Consider the following 21,426-nt stretch of genomic DNA (forward strand, 5'->3'; position numbering starts at 1 on the left):
TATATATATATATATGTGTGATATACACGGGCATCCATAAAAAAATTGTGTTGAATATACGATATACAAAGTGGTATACACAGACGTCCTTAAAAACATGTGTGTGATATACACTGATGTACACGATATACAACATGATATACACATGTCGCTGTTGGATTTTTAGATCTGATTTTTTACCTGAAACCAGTCTAAATCGCTTCTAATCTTGCTCAAATTTTATACATAGCGTCGTTTAGGTACTTTCAACCAATTTCAATCATACTCACTCGTTCAATCCAACAAAAAAAAAAAGAGACAGAGAGAAGGAAAATAAAGTTGAATGTATTTCTTCTCTCTTAGTTTTTGCTTCTGATTTTTTCTGATGTGAGATCAACCTTACCTTTTCATCCCACTGGTTTTGTTGCATAATATGCAAGAATTTTTGCTAAACTATGAGAGCAAAAGAGAAGAGATTAGAAGAAGAAATACAAGAAGAGAAAGGGGCTATCTTTGCCAAACCTAATATAAAGCTAAAAAATTGCCAATTCCTATTATGTGTTGTTATAGGATCCTCTCACTTTATCCAACTTTGATGAAGAAACCTGGCCCAATATGTAGCCCCAGAAAGAGACCCAACTATTCATTTTGGGCCGAATAATACTTGACAGGGATCTTTACATAAATAGCCAACGATATTCATTGTTTACTTTTCTTAGCCCTGTATATTATTATATATTGATATAATAGCCGGCGATTTTCATTGTTTATTTTTTCTAGCCATATACGTTGATTATATATTGAATATACATAATTATACATATGTAATATATAAATTATACATATATTATACCTCAACAGGATATTTTTAGTTTAAATGAATAGGTGGACGGCCATTTGGGTTAATTCTTCTGACAACTGAGTCTATACATTACTTGCCATGTCTAATTTTGCCCACTGGAAAATGTTGGAACTGCAAAATGTATCAAAGGATTGGATACGTTCAAACACATAGTCGGAATTGGCCCGCCGATTACTGTGTTTAAGTGAAAAATAAGATAGAATGTATATTAAGTAATTATAGCTGAATGATAAAAATTTATGTGCAAACATATGTTATTTATTTACTCGTTTGAAGTAAACATCCGGTGTAACATTGTAATATCCAAACTTTAGTAGATGATGGATACTGTAATGGAACGTTGTAATGGATTTATATTTATATTTTAAATGGATATAGATTAATTTTTGAAATCATTTCAATCACTTTAATCTAGAAGATTTCTTCCCCGTTTGAATTATTAAGAAAATGAAGTAATATCGTTACGCGTACTTACTTGACCATTTGGTCAAAACCTCATTCATTGCTTGCTACCTTAAAATAAAGTGCAAAAGTATAGCTAATTAATTAGGGCCTTTACGATAGAGTTTGTTTTCAAAACTTTGCCAAAAAATCAAACCAGAAATATTTTTAGATATAAGTATTTTCTAGAGAAACTCGTGCGGAAAAGTAAAAGCTATACTACAAATGGGAGAGTATGGGATATGATGGATCCCAACAAACAGACATGGCTGAAGTCACCAAAATATTAACCGTGCGATTTTTGCCGTGTTCAATCTTCTACACACTTCCTCGCCATATTGCAATAAAATAATTCCCACAAATAATAAAAAGAAAAAGTCTGGATAAAAAAAGAAGAGCTAGCTAGATATAAAATATCTGTGTGGCCAAAGAGATTGTTCAAAGGTTAATTAGCTACCGCTTAAAAAAAAGTTCGAAGTACAATGATGTCATTCGGGCTCCATGTACATTAAATAAAGAAACTTTAAAGGAAAAATAAAAATGTATAGCCGATGTACAAGTAATATCTGAAAAAATATATAAATTTTGTATATTATATACCAAAATTATATAAATTTAATACACTTTTTCGGCTACCAGATGTAAATAGTTTCTGGCGCTGGCTAAAAGTGACAATACCCCAACTTTAAATCCAAAAAGAGTGCTAGTTGCAAATTAAAACATTATTCAATTATAATCAAGGATAAATATTTTATTCAAAATAATGTGCATATATATAAGTTTTTCTTACCATATACTGAAATTTTTTGTACTATTTTATATATGATAAAATTTGGAAATAAAGATACTTACACTAGTAATACAAAAATTTGATTATTTAAAAACAAAATGGATATTACAGTGCATAAGCGCATAACTTTTTTAAGTATATTATGGGGTCGTTTGGTAGGATGCATTAGATAAGCTAATGCATGCATTAACTTTGTATATTAATAATACATTGTTTGGTTGACATTCTAAATCTATGCATTAGTTATGCAAGTATTAGTTATGCATCCTATTTGGTATTATCTTATGCATAACTAATGCATAGAAAACAATGGTATTAGTAATGCAATGGGTTTTAATGCATGCATTAGCTTAGTTAAAGATAAAATTGTCCTTCAAAATTTATGCTTGATTAAAATATGCTAGTTAGTATATTAATGCAAGTTCAAAATAATCCAAATAGTGAGAAATAAAATTATATCCCTAGTAAATAAATAAATACTTAGCATATTTCCTTTTTTATAATATTTTATTTTACAATATTCGGTAGACAAATAAAATATTTTTTTAAAACTTTTTCATATAAAAACATTTCTCGACATATGTTTCTTTTAAAAAGTTAGAATGTGGACTAGTTTTTAGGGCATTTTTGTAAACAAACAATTCTTTTAGAAATTGTGCAATACTTTAATACATCAAACCAAACAATGGATAAGAAATATGTCAGCATAACTAATGCAAGCATAAATAATACCAGCATTACTAATACACACTATTCAGCATTATTCTTATGCACCCTACCAAACGACCCCTATTAGTGAGTATATGCACAATCCATTCGCATTAATAATAAATAATAAATAAAAAAAAGAAAAATCAGTGGTAACCACTCATTTATACACACGTGTGATAATGAAAATCCAACGGCCAAATTTTTCCGCAAGGACATTATTGTCCCGATAAAACCAAACCCTTATCATCTCCCAAAACAACGCGGACCTTGCGAACTTTCCACGGCGCTTCTGTTTACCGTTTCGTCTCTGTACTCTATATCAGGTACGGCCATTTCTTCTCACTATTTTCATAATAGTTTTCCTTTATTCTCTATGTGTGTGTGTGTATAGAACTTTAGGGTTTGACTCGAAATTTATTGATACAGCTTTGTGAAAATCGGTGCAGCTTTTAAGGCGTTGACCGTTTTGGATCACCTCCGGATTTGAATAATCCGACTATCAGGTCAGTGTTTACGATGTAATTATCGCTTAATTTGATAGTCAATTTGCTTTAGTTTTTTTTTCTTTTGTTTATATACTGGAGTTTGTTTTAGATCTATGCCTAAATGAATGAATTTTGAGCTGTTTGAGGTCTATGGATATACATGAGTTAAAAGCGTGGAATTTTGACTTAGATCTACGGATATGTCAGTGCTAAAATCATGAATTGTCAATATTTTCTTAGATCCATGTATATTTGTGTGCTTGAACGCATGGGTTGTGAGTTGGTCTTGGATCTGTGGATATTTCTGTGCCACAAGCTTTTTTTCTTTGGTGAGATTCTAATGTAAGTTTGTGTTCTTTCCCCTCAATCAGTGATTAGCAAAAGATTATCTTAATGGTAATAAACAAAAAAAAGAAATTATTTTCTTTTGAGAAGGTTTGTGGATTTGAGTTTCTGTACCTAGATTCTATGAGGTAACCTTTTTTGTGAATAAAAGGAAGAGTTGATCCATTCAAGCAGTTACTCTGTTTGTTTTTGTTTCCTTTTGAACCCTAGTTAAAAGTTCTAAGGTACTCTGGTTAATAGTTTTGTTTTCCTTAACTCTTTAAAAAAGGATTATTGAGAATAGAGAATTACATGGTCTTCTTGCCATGGTTGAGTGGATTTGCTGGGTGAGGCTGCTGACATATGTTCATAGAAAGTAGAGATGGTTGGCATCTCCCCAACAGGTAGAGGAACAGCCATCTAGGCTTTCCCGGTTACCAGACACATCCTCTAGATACTAGGTCCGCCTGTGCGGTATGCAGCTTCTCTTTCATTTAGCTAGAGTTCTTTTTGTAGTTGTGGCATGTACCTCTTGTTGATTCGTTCAAGCTTAACTGTCAAGTAGTATGTACTATTTGCTGCATAATCATAATTATATAGTTTGTTTACTGTTATAATGAGGAGTATGCTAGAATATTTGCTCCATATAAAGGGGAATCTTCTTTAAGCTATGGGGTGTGATTTCCTGGGTAAAAGCTAAAACTTGGTTTACTGAGTGTGTAATTTTGTTGACAGTGTCTTTTTCTCTGCTTTCTGTGCAGTTTATCTATATCCAAATGAGTCTCCCACAGGAACCACACCGCCCTTCTCTCCGATTTGGAAATCCTTTCAAAATGATATTACCCAAGGGCTCATACTTGTCTCCTAGGCTTCTTGCTCTGTTGAATGCCTTTGAGGGGACATTAGCAGGCAGGCTTAAGAGTCTTAAGCCTGGAGGCAAGGGAGATATCCTTAGCCTATCATGGATGAAACAAGCAATAAGCACACTTTGTGCAATTCATACAGATGTGAAAACTCTTATTACTGATCTTGAGCTTCCTGTATCTGACTGGGATGAGAAGTGGATTGATGTCTACTTGGACAATAGTTTGAAGATGCTGGATATGTGCATTGCTTACAGCTCTGAGATATCCAGGCTTAGCCAAGGTCACCTTTATCTTCAATGCGGCTTGCACAACTTGGATGGCTCCTCAACACAGTTCATGAAGGCTCGTTCTTCGTTGGACGGATGGAAGCATCATATTAATTCAAAGAACCACAGACTGGAGAATTGCTTTGCCATCTTGGACAGCCTCACTGAATCACTGAACCTACCCAAGATCAAGAATTCTGCGAAAGGGAAGGTTCTGATGCACGCAATGTATGGAGTGAGGGTTGTAACTGTTTTCATATGTAGCATCTTTGCTGTTGCATTCTCAGGTTCGGCGAAGAAATTGAAGGATCTTCAGGTTCATGAGACTTGCTTGTGGACTGAAGCTTTTGTTGATCTTCGTGATTTTATTAGTGGGGAGATCAGGAGCATATATTCCGGAGGCAAGTTCACAGCATTGAAGGAGCTTGAAGCAGTGGATGTAAGCGTGAAGAAGTTATACCCAGTCATACAGGATGGAATAGACCCTATTGACGCAGAACAGTTGGAACTTCTAACTTCAGATCTGACTAAAAAGTCAGAAAAACTTTCGGAAGGACTAGATCTCCTAACAAAGGAGACGGATAAGTTTTTTCAGATCCTTCTAACCGGACGTGATGCTTTGCTTTGTAACCTTAGAGTTGGTAGTGCAGTCATTAAACCAGTGCAACCAAACAACAATGTACATAAACAAATGGTAAAGTGAATAGGAAAAAGGGAGTCTTTTGTGTATACACATGCGTGTGGGTGTGGGTGCGTGTGTCCATGTGGAGTTTTGTGCTTTCTGGTTAAATATGATGTACTGCTAAGAAGTGCAATATATAGTAATTGTTGTGATAAAGGTTGTTTATCATTGCTATATACTTGTTTTATGGTGGTGGATATATATCTGTACTTATATACTATGTCTATGATGTATAAAAATGGTTTATGGTTCACTTTAAAGTTGTCATCCCTTCTAACAGATCAATTTAGAACTTTTCTGCTCTATCTTTTGTTTTCTGGAGCTAAATCTGTTTTCATTTTGTGTGTGTTCAATCTTGAAATAATGTTGGGTAAGGTTCAATGCTGTCAGTGGATCCATGTTTTTAGGTTTAGGGGCATTGCGGTATGCAGAATATTTTCTGGCTTTTGATTATGCAAGTGGGTTGTTGGACAGACGTGTTTCCGACGTTAAAGACAGCTAATTCCAACGTGATGACGAGAAAACAAAGGAAAAGAAAAGAACTAAAGTACAATTTCGTGAAGAAAAATTATAGTCAGAGATGGCGCAAAGAGCGGGGGAATTGACTAGCTTCCAACTCCATTTACATCACTATTCTTAGACCAAATACGTAGACGGTTCTTCAAACTTGACTTTAATTTTTATTTTAGCACTTCAAAATTACATAATATATACTACTTATAAAAATATCTAGAAAAAGTGGGAATAATTCGTAACCCGAAGAGAATTCTGTTTGACTTTTCAAGTGCTAACAACAGTGTATATTAACGAAGGTAGAGATGATAATACTTGAGAGTTGAGATAACTATTCTCTTTTCTTATACTCCCTCCGGTCCAAAATAAGTGATTTTTTGGCCTTTTTCTTGTGGTCCAAAATAAGTGATTTTTCCAGATTTCAAGAATGAATTAATTATTTTTTTCTTACATTGTCCTTAGAGTAAATAGCGTTGGAATATGTGTTAGGAGCGTTTATGTGAGATAGTAAAAATTAATATGGTCAACTTCATTGTTAATTAATGCTAAAAGGTAGATTTCTTAATCTGTGTGAAAATATACAAAAAATCACTTATTTTGGACCGGAGGGAGTAATGTTTTTTGGTAGGTGGCTTGGGTAATTTTACTTATCCCTTTGAATTATGTGACGAGTACCATATTTACTTGTCGTAGGGATAAAACTCACACCAACCGCTGGCAATACCAAATGTCATACGCTGAATAGTCCAATTCATTATTTATCAGTGGCCACCTAACGAAGGTAGATTACTCTAGTTTATTAATTGGTACTACTATATTTGATGGATTAATAAGTGGGGTTGAATACATGCAAGTTGGAGCCATCCCTCTCCGACTTGATTGTACACATACTCAGAGATAAAGTCCTAGACAGTGACGGTTCCAGAATTTTTATTAAGAGATGTCAAAATATAAATAATTAGATACATCAAAAAGTTAAGGGGAGTCAATGTATAATAAATATACATAAAATTAAAAAATTATCTAGCAAAATAGCCTAATTTTCTAGCGAAGGGGTGTCGCTTGACACCCCTTGCTTCAATGTGGCTCCGCCACTGGTCCTAGATTAATTCATTCACCTTTAATTTACCTACAGTTAGACATGAGTATTCTTTTCCCCGGATATAGAATTCTTTTAACGTTTTTTGTTAATAGTGTTTTCTTGTCTTTTTGAATAATGAAATATTGAAACGAAATTCATCTTAGGAGTGATGTAATTTTAATATTAGGTTGCCATGCTCTTATTGCTGATGTTTTCTTTTAAAAAGAAGGTTCTTGTTAATGGGAAAATGGTAAGAGTGGAAATGGAATACTTCCTCCGGTTCACAATAAGTGTCCAATTTACTTTTTCATTTTGGTTCAAAATAAGTGTCCAGTTATGTAATCAAGAAAGAATTCAATTTGTTTTTATAAAATAACCCCTATGTACATATCCCTAAAAGGTTTTCTTACTCCTCACATTAAATGTTTAATTAGGGGTAGTTTAGTCATAGTATGTATTTTTGTATAGAATTTAGTATTTTTTTAATGGGCGTGGTAAAAGTAAATTGGACACTTATTGTGAACCGAAGGGAGTATTAGTTTGGCTCAATAGTTAGGAGAAGCATGAATGGGGTTAAGTCCATTGTTCCACTTTCAATTCTATGGGTAGACCAAAAAAACAAAACAAAAGTTTCTTGCACTAGTCGAACAAAATGAGGTTACCAATGGCCAACCTGACTGGATAAAAAACAATTTTTTTTCCAACTGCTCATAGTTTCCAAGAATAAAATATCAGAGTCTTCAAAGAAAATCTGTAGAACAACCAACCATATGTACGTAATTACTCAAAATATTCCAATTCCAAGCTGCCACGATATAAATATATATATTTGGAGAGGAATGATCAATTTGATACATTGAAAGTCAATGTGATAATATGTTATTAAGGTAGACCATAGTTTCCTACGCTATTAGCAATTTTCCTTGATAACCTTTTCTAGAACATTCTTACTTTAATTCGTTGGAAAAAAATTCAGAGTATATTGAAGTTACAAAGAGCATTTAAAGTTTGAAATTCACAAAATGTGCAAAACATATCAGGGGATCCTAACAAACAGCCGTCTACTTATAAACTGTTCGAGTAATACATTACTAGCTGATTTCAGAGATAATTTTATTCATGGTCATTGAATTTTTGTGTTTGTTATCCAAAAGTCACTTTTTTTTTGTTACGTAAAAATCATTCAATTTTGTGTTCATTATACAATAGTCACTTTTCTTTCTTTTGTTACACAAAACTCATTTTACTTTGTTCTAGTTATCACAAAAGTCACATTTTTACTTGAAAAGTCTATTATGCCCTTGATATTATATAAACCTTCATATTTATGTAATACCTTCTGTATTATATACTATATAATATATTTTTACCTATGTATTTTACTTTTTATTTATAAATAAAATAACTTAAAATTTATTTTATTTATTATTTTTATAACATATTCGTATATTTAATTTTTTCTTATTTTTAGTTTTCAAGTATATTAGTAGCGCTATAAAACAACTATTTTTGGAATTTAATCGACTAAAGTTGGTCGGTAATTTCCGATGTCAAACTTTGGTCGGTATGCCTTCCTGACCTTCAAAATACCGACCACACGTTAATGGTAGCGTTTTGGATGGTTATTGGCCATTACCGACCAACTTTGGTCGATTTTTTGGACGATTTTTCCCGAATTTCTAGTAGTGTAATTTCTCAAATAACCAATTGCCAAGGTAAATCCCCAAGAAAATATCCCCAGCTAAATTCGCATGTAGAGTTACCTAGGGATTTTCCTTCAGATTAACATATGATTTTTTTCCTTATTTTCTTTGTTTGTTTACCTGTGAATTTTCTTATGAAAATGTACTTGCCGATTTATTTCTCTACTAATATATATTAAAGTTACTGACAAACTTAATAACGCTACTAATATATTTTAAAAATTAACGTCAAGAAAAAATTAAATATACAAATATATTATAAAAATAATAAATGAAATAATATTAAGTTATTATATTTATAGATAAATAGATAGTTAAAATATATTATATAGTATATACTATAGAAGGTATTACATAAATATGAAGGTTTATATAATATCAAGGGCATAATAGACTTTTCAAGTAAAAATGCGACTTTTGTGATAATTAGAGCAAAGTAAAATAATTTTTGTGTAATAAAAGAAAGAAAAGTGATTTTTGTGTAATGAACACAAAGTTGAATGATTTTTACGTAACAAAAAAAAAGATAAGTGACTTTTGGGTAACAAATACGAAAGTTCAATGACCATGGATAAAATTAACTCCCGATTTCACTATGAAAATAATTAACTACTCCTCCGTTCAATTTTACTTGTTTACAATACTAAAAATATATTTTCACCTTTATTTGTTTATTTTAACAAATCAAGAGAAAGATAATCTTTTTTCCTACTTTACCTTTATCATTAACTACTCATTTCTAAATTATTTCCAAAGACTTTTTGAAATGCTACCGTTATTATAGGTAAAGTTGTAAAATACTACTCCCCCGTCTCATATTACGTGTCGTGTTTCTCTTTTACACGCCCCTTAAGAAATAATAGTTAGGAAAGAGATTGGACTATTATACCTTATTTATGTCTTAAAATATAATCTCTCTTCATTGAATATTTATTCTATTTATGTGTTATCTCCATCTTCAAGAACAATTATTACTAAGGGTAAAAAGGAAAAAAATAATCAATTTTATCTTAAACTTCTAAAATGACAAATAATTTGAGACAACTATTTTCATTAACCACGACTGTCGATTACATACTTTACTTATTTTTGCTTCAAGTGAGTGCAAAGTCAAAATTTGACAACTAAAAATAAACTTAAGGAGTAGTTATAAGGTAACCACATTAGCCGCACTTTCACAATAGAGCTGGCGTAAGTGCATCTAGTATTGAAAAATAGTGAATGTATCAATTATTTTGGACTCGAATAATATATATACATATTCAAAAAATTAAAAACACGAAGTTACTTATATAGAGACTCTAAATTATGGACCACCTCTGTGTTGGAAACACCAAGTGCAAAATGACAAAGCAAATTATCTTAACAGGTATTAAGAAAATATTTTATCATTTTTTTCTGGTTTGTAGTCTCCAAAATATAATTTATCCAACTGAGTAACAAAATGAAATAAGTCATCCGAAATTCCTATCGGAAAAAAAAGGTCACCACATAAAAAAAAAAATTACTTTGCATGCTACTAAGAAAGTTTAAAGTGTCAGAAAAATCTAATGTAAAAGTTGTATGGTGAAAAATTTGGGAAGACTATTCCACAAAGAAAAGAAAGGAAAAAGAGGCAAAAATCCATCATTCGAAGACAAGTCAATTTTCATACCACCAAAGGATGTGGTGCAATAGATAAAGCTGCTCTGAAGTGCTTTTTCCCGAGTGAGATTGTAGGAATTCGGATATTGTCGAGCTCCAATATGGAGCGGACGCCGAATGGAAAACCAAAAAAAAAAAAAAAAAAAAAAAATCCTTGACGGAATAAGGGAAAAAAACAACAAAATAGTCCCGTTCATAAGTTCACACACGTCCTTCCCCAAAATTTTCTCTCGAAAAATTTGCTACTACAATTTAGAAAAGAGAAAGGAAAGTAAAAGAAAAGAAAAACCACCACTCAAAGAAATGTCAAAAGTGCTCTTCACATCTTCTTCTTGAAAGGCCACCGACAGAAATAGGCCAATAAAACTGGGTTTTGCCCAGATTCCAATTATTTTTTAAGAAAAAGAATTTTCTTACTTCTTTTTGGGTTGATTTTATTATGGAGGCAAGTTCAGGTGATCAAGGTGTTCAAAGTAATTTCAAAGGAATTCCAACTCATGGGGGTCGATATGTGCAGTATAATGTGTATGGTAATCTTTTTGAAGTTTCCAAAAAGTATGTTCCCCTTAGGCCTGTTGGTCGTGGAGCTTATGGCATCGTTTGGTATGAATAATACTACTACTATCCCTTATTGAACTTCAAGTTTTTTTTCTTTGAATTAATTCTTCTTTTGTTTTTGTAATAGTTTAGGTTGTAGTCTATGAGGAGGAACTAAGCTTGCCCTAGAGTGAATATTGACCTATAAAAGTCTTGTTAATTGATATGCGTGCATGTTGGCCCTGCTGACCATTGTGATTAAAAGAAAGACTCTGTGTTTCTGGGTATCTTTTGGTTTCAAATTTCTTTGATTTGGTCGAATGTGGAAGTTTGTGAACTATCAAGAAATTTAAAAGTGCCTTTGATGAGTTTTTTAGGTTGTGTTTGGTAAGTGCTTAGTTATGTGTTTTCTCTTGAGAAAACATAACTTAAAACTATCCAGTGCAATTCTTATAGGTCCATCCTTACTGAATAGCTGTGGCACTGTTAAAACTGATATCTAGTCAACTTGTGTAGCTTCTTTAGGTCTAAAGTTTAATTTCAGGAAACTAGGAGTACAACGTTTGCTACTGCATGACTCAAGTATTTGCACAAGTTTATGGAACAAGCAGTTGCATCTTTAATTCAGTATGATATCAGTGACCTCTCCAATCGGTCCACTTTGGTGCAAGTTTAGCTCATAACTAGGCTAATGTTGTATTTATGGATTACGAGAACTAGTATGTGAAACTTGGCAGTTATTAGCCAGCTAAGTATCTTGTGAAATTGCTAGTCAGATATTTGAAAAACTAACTAGGTGAATTAGTTACCTGAGTGAACAAAAAGATACGTGATTAAAAATGATAATGTATAATGATAGAAGGTCAAAGGTCTCATATTGACTTGTACTAGGCTAGAAGTTTTGGAAGAATACAAAAATTTAAAGGTGTTAATGCAAGAATTGGCTTGAACCTGAAGTAAATTGGAAATGACCTCCTTGATGTGAAGAAAAGTTTCACCAGCTGTAATTTGGTATTCGGACGATGGACACTTGGCTTGGAAAGTTACTAAGTTTGTGTTAAGAAGAGTGGCGGAGCAGAGATATTCTCAATCCTGATGAAGTTTTCTTATGTTGGTATTTCCTGATACAAAGAAGCCACTAGGTGTCTTATAATGAGTCGGGGGGCTTAAACTTAGAGCTTTTTGCTGCTGAAGATTGGCAAGTATGCTTTTCCCTATGCTGTTTCTTCCTTATTGTCATATAGGGAACTGGCTTTCATGTAACTATTTTTCTACTTTCACTCTTAGTTTCATTATGTCACAACTATATCCAATTGACACTCTTTAGATCATTCTGTAATATTCTTGAGAAAAAATTATCACATAATCTCTTAAAAAAATTTTTCGGTCCAACTAGTAGTAGTTTCCCTCCATGATCATTTTACTCTTAAATATCTATCTTGTGTTCGTAAGTGGAGTCTCGGCAAGAGAAAATAGAAGTTTTTGCCTTTTGCTTTTCCGAGGATCTTATATGTTGTCCTTGTCCTCTATTTAACTTATTTCCTCTGTTTATTTACTATGTGAAGGAAAAATGTGATTTTTTATTTTCCTTCAGTGCTGCTATGAACTCGGAAACACGTGAAGAAGTAGCTATTAAGAAGATTGGCAATGCATTTGATAATAGAATTGATGCGAAAAGGACACTACGAGAGATAAAGCTTCTTCGTCACATGGATCATGACAATGTGAGTATTGACATTGCTTCACAAATTCAAAGATTGGCCCCACTCCTCAGATTGATCGATCACTTTGTCATGTTAGCTTGCCCATTTACTTGCATGAAAACTGACTTATCTGTTATTGTGCTGGTCTTTTTCTGTTTGCTGTTCAGTATCCCAACATATAACTTAGTAGTCTTCTTGTCGCTGCAGTTTATAGTTTGCTGTTCCCCTAGCCATTTGTAAGGAGCAATCCTTGTATATTTCTTTTTGTTTCCTTTGCTCCTTGGTTGTTACTAGACATAATGAGCTGTTGTTCCCCTTCCTTTCTATTTCTTGGGGGAGGGTGGGTAGGTGGAATGGTTGTGAACTGTATCACAAGTTACTAGAGTAGGCAAAAGACAGGGTTATGAACCAGAGATGGTTGATCTGAGAGAGATTTGAGGCGTCCGGAGCTACTATCTTTGCTTTGCTGAAATAATTATGTATACCACTTATTACCAAAAGGTGATGACACCAGTAAGAATTGGTAATGATAGTAGTTGTATGCACCTTTTAGATATCCCTTTTTGTTTGAACTTTTAGATACCTTGCCTGTATAATTTGGAGAAAAGAAATTGATAGAAGAAGGAACACCATGGAAATCAGATTTTTAATGGTAGAGCTTTTCTTGATGGGTAGAAATTGAAGAGGGAAGCTTTTCTCTTGAGTTCTGGCAATGTAGGCGATAAAATTGAAGCCTGCTTTCTCTGGAAAAAAAAGTGAAGCATGCTGGATCCTATCTCCATCTCCTCCTGCCTTCAGTTGAAGCCGAGAGGTAAAGGAAGGGAAGATGTCTCGAGGGTCGTTACTTTTAATAGATAGTTAGCTGTAAAAAGAATAGGAGAAATGCCTAAGAGTACAGTTTTAGGTAAATAGTGCTTTCTGAATTCCATAGTGATGGTTAACCCTTTGCCAAGAGTTCCTGGTGTAAACTGTCTTTTGATTTTGATGTAATCTCTATTACTGATTTTCATACACTCCCTGCAAGCTTAAAGAGGGGGAGGATGAATTTTTGGCTGTACATATTTGCTCCTTCTTGGTGCAGTATAAATGAAATTTCTCACCTTATATAAAAAAACTCACGACTAAGAGTAAGGTGATCTGTTGACTCCTATGCATAGAATCTGCCGTTAAGAAATTGGAAGCATGTGCATTAATGGTAATTTTTTTTGATAAGGTAAGGTATGTGCATTTATGGCAACTAATGCCTTACTGTTAAGATGGTCAAATTGCCTATCCTCCTTACATATCTTCTTTCAAGGATAGTTTCTTTCATAAATCTTTTCTTCGTTCACTTTCCAGTGCATTTGTCTTATCTCTTATGTTAGATATTTTTCTATCTTCTTCAAGAGAATTTTATTTATGGAGTTATTTGTGTATTGCTGGTATTCATATTCTTTTCTTGTCTTTGGAATAATGATTCGACGTATTCGTTTTGTCAGAATGATAACATTTTACCTTTTATAATTACCACAGGTGATTGCCATTAAAGATATTATAAGGCCTCCACAAACTGAGAATTTCAATGATGTCTACATTGTTTATGAATTGATGGACACTGATCTTCATCAGATAATTCGTTCCAATCAACAATTGACTGATGATCACTGTCGGGTAAGCTAGACTTTCTTATGGTTTACTGATGACTCCATTTTATGTCATTTAATTAAAATTTAAAGCAAAGGGACACCTGGTCAAGTATGATGTTCAAGTAAAGATGAGAAAGCATTACTCAACCAATCAACAAGGAATAGTAGGTGACCCGTCTATAATTTCCTTTAACATAATGAATCCCCATGTAGCTGGTATAACTGGTTTCTGGATTGTTATGGCATCAAAGACTTGAACATAAAGGTGATCTTTGGGTTACAAAGATGGTACTATTTGGCCTTGCTTTTGCTGTTTCTTATATCCACTACATTTAATAATCACTCCTGCTGACTTGGTAATTTAAAATTGTTCCCCTGAATACAACTAATTTCAAAATTCCGGACTTAAGAGTCCAGCTTAAAAATGTGGTTGGATGACAAATGTTATTTTTTGAGATTCTGCAATTTGTACTTTTACGTCTGGTAATTCCTCCGTATCACTCTCTCTGTCCCTAAAATTTTGCACAATTTTGATCTGCAAAGGTCAAATTGGGCTTTGGTCACAGCTACTTTAGGACAGAAATTCAAACACTTTCGGAAGAAATGACAAAAATAATAAACTGCTTGGAAAATTCTATCATGTAGAAGTTTGAAAGTCAACATGAATATAATTTTAGGGAGAGTAGTAAACAATCACAAACTTTTTTTTTTTTTTGAAAACAGTAGCATTTAGAGATTTTGATTACAAGTAAGAATCAATTCATAGAAAGGGTCCATTGGTGGAGTAAAGTTTCATATCCACATAAAATCCAGCATTAATAATACAATGTTTGGTTACTACTTTTGCTTTCCTCATAAATAATACTTGCATAAGTTAAGGATAGAATGTGAAATAAGAATGCGGGTAATAGTAAATAAACATTTATTTTTCTTAAAATGTAAACACATTTTAAATTATAGCATTGTGTACTAACTTGTAACATATCAAGCCAAACATCCAAGTGTCCAACAACAAGCTATACCTGCATTACTAATCTCTGGATAGCTTCTCTCTAGCTTGATATATATGCTGTTATATTAGATCCCCAAGTAATAAGGATAGTCCAACTTAATTGCCAGCTCAAGAAAAGAAAAAGTTAACAAGGATTGTCCAAATATCTATTTCGTGTCAGGGGTTTCAATCTTAAGAAAATCTATGGTATCGTTCTGTTCCAGTGTAGGATGTAAAAGAAGAGAGTTGTTTGCTTGATAATCTGAAGAAGGTGGAAGACAACTTTTTGGAAGTATATGAATAATGTATAACCCTTTCTCCATGTTATATTGTTTTTACTTGGCAAGCGTACAAGCAGTAAACTAATAGTGTATAGACTCCACTTAGGTAGTGATATTCACTGCATCCACCACATGACACTCAATGTGAAACTTGTCCATGCCAAAAACTACACTTGTTCACACATCAGGCTTATAGAACACTGCCTTGTATGATATTACAAAAAATTCCACTGTAAGGCCAAGTTGTGAAGAAAAGGTTAAACAATTTTATGATTATTCAGAATTGAATGTGCAGAAGTCAGAAGGTTTTTTGCTGTTATTAACCAATAATAAAAAAGGTTAGAAACTTTTGTTCCCTAAACATGACAGGATGAACAGTCATGAGTCATCTTAGTTATCCGGATAACTGTGCTTGTCCAGATCTGTAATCTGGTCTCAATTTACTACTGTTTATAGCTACAATTGTGCATGCCTATATTGCCTTAAAGAGGTCTATTTGTTTAGGATATATCTACGTTTTCCATATTGAGTACTTCCTGTACATGAGTGGCCTTCTCCTTGTTGCTTTTTGTAGTATTTCCTATACCAAATACTACGAGGACTTAAGTACATTCACTCTGCCAACGTCCTGCATCGTGATCTAAAGCCTAGCAATTTGCTTCTCAATGCGAATTGTGACCTTAAAGTTGGAGATTTTGGGCTTGCAAGGACAACATCTGAGACAGATTTCATGACGGAGTATGTCGTAACACGGTGGTATCGGGCACCGGAGTTGCTCCTAAATTGTTCAGAATATACAGCAGCAATTGATATCTGGTCAGTAGGTTGCATACTGGGTGAGATGATGACAAGACAACCTCTCTTTCCCGGCAAGGACTATGTTCACCAGTTGAGACTTATCACAGAGGTAAATATGCATTGTGTGCTTGTCTACCTTCAATGCCTATCCTGACAGATTCCATAAGTTTAAAACAGCAATGATGAATAATAACTGCTCTCTATAATGCTTTAACATGATCTGTGGCCTATCCAAGTGTATTTTGCTTAGAAATTTCTTCAAATACCTGTTTATTTAGTTGTTAATTTGCACAAAAAGAGGTTCACTTTTGGTAATTTAGTCAGTTCAATCCTGATATGGTCCCTTCACTTGTTTAAAATAGCTCATAGGATCACCTGATGATGCCAGTCTTGGATTTCTCCGGAGCGATAATGCTCGGAGATATGTTAGACAGCTCCCCCAGTATCCAAGACAACAATTTGCTGCTAGATTCCCCAATTCATCTCCTGGAGCTGTTGATTTGCTTGAAAAAATGCTTGTCTTTGATCCAAGCAGGCGTGTTACAGGTAAAGATAATTCATTAGAACTTTCTTTGAGTCAATTCTAACTCATAATTCTATATTTAGAAACAAAGTTTTATGCTGAAACTGATGTTGCCATTGCTAATCCTCTTTATGATCTTTTGCAGTTGATCAAGCGCTCTGCCACCCCTACTTGGCGCCTCTTCATGATATCAATGAGGAGCCCATTTGTCCTAAGCCTTTCAGTTTTGACTTTGAGCAGCCATCTTTCACTGAAGAAAATATCAAGGAACTCATCTGGAGGGAATCCGTGAAATTTAATCCAGATCCAACTCACTGAGAGAGACGCTGTTTTACAATTTATGCAGTTAAGAGTTCGGTGACGTAATTTTGTAGAATACTGTATCAAACTTTGTAATGTTCCACAGTAAAAATATAACAAATGCAGTGGAGGTGAGTTCACGGCTCTGATATTAGCTTATGTTAGATTTGTTCTATAATCTTTCAAGGTGATCAATGCTGTACAAAGGAGCTAAAACCAAACTTGAATGGCAGTCCGTGATCAGAACATTTCCAAGTACCAATTCCATCTTGACACCAGATTCTTCTCTGAGTGGTAGGACTAGGAAATCCTGAGTGATTACAGCTTGTTATCCTGAAAATTTGACCTATTGCTTTCAAGTAGTTTGACGGTAGATGTATGTATTTTTTAGTTTGGATGCCCTGTGTGATTGTAGATCTGTATGCCTATAATCAAGCACCTAGTTTTCTTGATTGGCTCATTGTTCTTTCTCAGCTAAAGTGAGAATTTGCTATCTGGCATGTGTCAATAACAATTCCTGCTTGGTGCCATGTGCTTATGGTTTGTCTCTATTAGATGTGTTAATCATGTTGAAGGGTGGAACCATCGTTTTGCTTCTCATAGCGTAACATGAAATCCTTGTATTTGTAGCATAAAATTGAGTGGGAATTCTATAAGTAGCCATGAAAAGTACTGATAGTTCACTAAAATTATAAAACTGGTACATGTAAGGAAAGCTTATCAGTAATTCAATCTATAAGAACATCTTCGCATCTCTATGTTATCTATGGGTAAACTTTCTGTAGGAAAATCACACATCCTACTCTTCTTTGGGCCCTGATCAGCCAGCAACTGACAAGGTGGAGGTTGCACATTGCTGCTAATTCCTTCAATATTAGTGCAAGTCCATGGATATTTCTTGGCCTTCTTTGCTAATCCAATTGTCACATTGGACATGCAGATTCCAGTGAAAGGATCCCCGGACATCCCCTCTAGCTGGGCGGCCATTGACACGTTCTCAGCCACCACATCCCGGTAATTGATCCCTTTTATCTCTGGTAAGGCTTTAGGATCCCAATGAGTGTCGGCATGTGAACCATAGTTGCCTGTCATCCAAAATACCCATTTCATGGTGTGCAGTTTCATCCCCTTGACATATACATCTTTGACGAAGCCGCCTCGTCCCACGGCTGTCTTTATCCTTACTCCTGATTCTGTGTTGATGGCTGTAATGTCTTGAACTCTCACATCTTGAATTCCACCTGACATTTCACTTCCTAATGCTATTGCTGCACTGTAAGGTGAAATGCAAGTGAGACGTCTGATGATCAGATGACTTGTTGGCATTCCATATTTTATACCATATTCATCCCAGCCACTTTTGACTGCTATACAGTCATCTCCAGATACAATGTAGTTGTCCTCTAGTCTTGTATTTGTGCAAGAATCTGAAAATTTGGAGAATAAGAAAAGTTGACTAAATGAATCAGCTTCATTGGCTTCTTTTATTAAAATGCTTTTAGAAAAAAGAAAAGAAAAAAACCTGGGTCGATTCCATCAGTGTTTGGGGATGTTACAGGTGCTAAAATAGTGAGGCTTTGGATAATGATATTGCTGAAATTTCAGAAGTATGAAGATTATGAAAAACTTGAGAAAAAGTAAATAATCGACAACATGTTGAATAATGTAGATTTGGCTGATTTATCACCTGCTATAAACGGGATGGATATTCCAAGAAGGAGAGTTGACAAGGGTTAGATTTGATATCTGAATTTTATTAGAATGCATGAGTTCAATCAAGTAAGGTCTTGTGTATTTTAGCTTTTTCCTGTGAAATTGTTGCCACCAGACAGCACCCTGCCCATCTATTGTCCCATTCTCACCTAATCATGCAGAAAAGACAAGTCTCTTTTTAAATGTTGAAAGATAGAACATAAATTTATCATCTTCAAGGTGGATGTAGTAAGACTTTAGTTACCTGTGATGATGACATCTGTGAGGTTAGTACCAAAAATGAGACTGATATACCTGCCTCCTGGTGCATCCCTTCCATGACCATAGGATGGTAAGGGGTCTATCAGGGGCCACTTTTTTATTTCCTGAACCAATTTAACGACACTCTTATTAATAGCAATGAACATGAACTTTGAGTTGTCAACTCTTTTTTGACTCGGCTTGGCCCAGCTGCCCTATCGACTGGCGCTTCAAAGGGTGAAACACTCGGTCATGGTTTGGCGACCTTTCTTTGATATGTGCCTTTAGTTTTTTGTTAGAGTAGGGACGGAGAGAGAGCATAGTGTACTACCCTGAGGCTCTTTAATATTTACCTTTTCTTTTTCACAACAAAGTTTCTTGTCTAGTTGAGAACTTTGAAATTCCAATGCAAGAAAATAGATCAAAAGTGACATACATATTGTATCATATCTTCTATTAACTATTTTATGAAACTCTGGTAAAGACAAGAAAAAGAAAGTGAAGTAGAATTGACAATATTAGTAGTACCTGAGAAGCAAGAAGAACAGCATCCTTGTGAAGAAAAAGAGTGAAATGGCTAGTAAGATTGAAACTACCAGTGAGCCACTGACCAGCAGGGATAACTAGCTGAGCTCCACCATCTGATGCATATTGGCTCAATTGATTCACTGCTTTCTGAAATGCCTTTGTGTTGAGTGTTTTTCCATCTCCTACTCCTCCAAAATCTTTTATAGATGCACTGTGCTTTCTGCAGTTTATTGCTGAGTATGCTAACTCATAGGAGGACCCTTCAAGAATTCCTGTCTTTCTTCCCTCTGCTCTTTCTATACTTGAAAGCACCAGTCCCATCATAAGGACTAATAGCAACCAATCTGTCTTTACCATCTGCAAGAATATAATAAAGCAAGATATGATTTCAATTCCCAACAGAGACAAAAATACCAAAGCCTTGGTGGACTATGTTAGTCGGTACTTGTTATGATGAGAGTTAGCAGGTATCCGGGTTATTAATAAAATAAAAGATATAGCAAGATATGCTTTTTCACATTTTAGGAAAACCCCATAATAGTGAACACACAAAAAAAAGGGCAGCCTAGTGCATAAAGCATCTTGCATTCACGCAAGGTCCGTGGAGAGGCCACACCTCTAGGGTTGTGATATTGACAACCTATTGCTTTCACGGCTCGAACCTGTGACCTATAGGTCACATCGAAACAACTTTGTTATTGCTCCAAGGTTTCCCTTCATAACAGTAAGCACAATTTACGAAAAATGTATAACTTCAGAAGCAGTTATAATGGCATGTTTCTAGAAGTGATGAACATTTTGAAGGTGAAGAATTGCTTTTTTAGAGCCAGCATTTGGAGTAAAAGAGGAGGTAAGATGAATTACAATCTGCACTTTACCATGGAAGAAAGGATTGAAGTAAATGTTTTGGTAGTTCACTTGAGCTCTACACAGCCACTCTATTACTTAGCTTGAATATGGTGCAAGGAGTTGGTTTGTTTTTTAACTACAAATACAAACAAGTGTTATATATAGGCAAAGTTCGAAACTAGAATAGGTGCTGGTAAAGTTTTACCATACCAACACTTACGTAGGATATAGACTCTATTAGAAACATATCAACTTCAATATGATGAATCATGACATGACACAAGAAACTATAAAAGCAAGATATATAATTTTCCACCATGTTAGGTATATATGGATTACATTTTTCATGTTGTTGGAAAAATTAGTTGTCTGTGGAAGCTAAGCATAAATTAGCATTTCGAAGTCGCAAAATTGGGGGGAAAAAGTCAAAAGAGGTTTGTTTTTGGTCGTTTCAGTTAGGCTGTAGTTAGTAAGGGTCCCAATAAATTCAACTATTGTTCAAAGATAACCACCCTAGTTCAACCTCGTGGGCTCATCTGAAAGAAATTCTCCATAAAAAAAAAATTAATAAATTTTTAAAAAAAAATCCAAACACTCAAACAAGTATTTTCTGTGCAATTCTGCTTTGGCAGGTTATAGCAACACAAGGACTCCAAAGTCTTATACATTTCTATTGTTGGATGATATTTACAAGATATTTTACCAGCTATATCTAGTTAGCTACAAATAGTGTGACACTTGGGTATGTTTAGTACGACACATGTCATTTCCACGAAAAAAATATTTTCGTTGATAAAGTTATATATTTTCTGATGTTTGATTATGATTACTGTAATTAAAGGAAACATGCTTTCTAATAACTGATGTGCTTCTTCAGCCTTTTTAACCTTTTTCTTAATTATTGAATTGAAGTTATATAAAAAATGAACTGAAAAAGCGTCTGTTCACGGAGGTTGTTGTAGTTTTTGTAGCTGCAAGAAATTTTTTCTCA

At 34.2% G+C, this 21,426-nt stretch overlaps 3 protein-coding genes across 6 annotated transcripts; 2 read left to right on the forward strand and 1 right to left on the reverse strand.

The window, feature by feature from the left end:
* LOC109226390 (protein BPS1, chloroplastic) lies at positions 3,000-5,666 on the forward strand. 3 transcript variants are annotated; one of them, XM_019391177.1, is made up of 3 exons: positions 3,000-3,106; positions 3,210-3,286; positions 4,354-5,666. In XM_019391177.1, exon 3 carries the CDS (start codon positions 4,369-4,371, stop codon positions 5,425-5,427), a length of 1,059 nt encoding a protein of 352 aa, XP_019246722.1. In that variant the 5' UTR covers positions 3,000-3,106; positions 3,210-3,286; positions 4,354-4,368; the 3' UTR covers positions 5,428-5,666. The 3 variants fall into 3 exon arrangements, with proteins under 3 accessions (XP_019246722.1, XP_019246723.1, XP_019246716.1); XM_019391178.1 differs by having other exon boundaries at positions 3,003-3,106; positions 3,230-3,286; XM_019391171.1 differs by lacking the exon at positions 3,000-3,106 and having other exon boundaries at positions 3,133-3,286.
* Positions 10,514-17,598, forward strand: LOC109226435 (mitogen-activated protein kinase homolog MMK2). The gene is made up of 6 exons (XM_019391189.1): positions 10,514-10,950; positions 12,479-12,608; positions 14,100-14,237; positions 16,059-16,391; positions 16,645-16,828; positions 16,951-17,598. The coding sequence occupies exons 1-6, from the start codon at positions 10,787-10,789 to the stop codon at positions 17,121-17,123; spliced, it is 1,122 nt and encodes a 373-aa protein (XP_019246734.1). The 5' UTR covers positions 10,514-10,786; the 3' UTR covers positions 17,124-17,598.
* Positions 17,763-20,581, reverse strand: LOC109226411 (probable polygalacturonase). 2 transcript variants are annotated; one of them, XM_019391185.1, is made up of 6 exons: positions 20,465-20,581; positions 19,587-19,943; positions 19,063-19,183; positions 18,793-18,967; positions 18,628-18,698; positions 17,763-18,532 (listed from the first exon to the last, which is right to left on the reverse strand). In XM_019391185.1, exons 1-6 carry the CDS (start codon positions 20,465-20,467, stop codon positions 17,826-17,828), a joined length of 1,434 nt encoding a protein of 477 aa, XP_019246730.1. In that variant the 5' UTR covers positions 20,468-20,581; the 3' UTR covers positions 17,763-17,825. The 2 variants fall into 2 exon arrangements, with proteins under 2 accessions (XP_019246730.1, XP_019246731.1); XM_019391186.1 differs by lacking the exon at positions 20,465-20,581 and having other exon boundaries at positions 19,587-20,129.

This window comes from Nicotiana attenuata, chromosome 1 (assembly GCF_001879085.1).
Source record: "Nicotiana attenuata strain UT chromosome 1, NIATTr2, whole genome shotgun sequence".
Classification (NCBI taxonomy): domain Eukaryota; kingdom Viridiplantae; phylum Streptophyta; class Magnoliopsida; order Solanales; family Solanaceae; genus Nicotiana; species Nicotiana attenuata.

Bases quoted from the DNA above. Each gene is read 5' to 3' on its own strand.
- LOC109226411 (XM_019391185.1), bottom strand. The intron at 19,184-19,586 runs GTACTACTAATA...AAATTGGTTCAG, and splicing joins CTGTTCTTCTTGCTTCTCAG to GAAATAAAAAAGTGGCCCCT. The intron at 18,968-19,062 runs GTAACTAAAGTC...CTGCATGATTAG, and splicing joins CACAGATGTCATCATCACAG to GTGAGAATGGGACAATAGAT.
- LOC109226390 (XM_019391177.1), top strand. From the start codon at position 4,369: ATGAGTCTCCCACAGGAACCACACCGCCCTTCTCTCCGATTTGGAAAT.
- LOC109226435 (XM_019391189.1), top strand. From the start codon at position 10,787: ATGGAGGCAAGTTCAGGTGATCAAGGTGTTCAAAGTAATTTCAAAGGA. The intron at 16,392-16,644 runs GTAAATATGCAT...TGTTTAAAATAG, and splicing joins AGTTGAGACTTATCACAGAG to CTCATAGGATCACCTGATGA. The intron at 16,829-16,950 runs GTAAAGATAATT...GATCTTTTGCAG, and splicing joins TCCAAGCAGGCGTGTTACAG to TTGATCAAGCGCTCTGCCAC.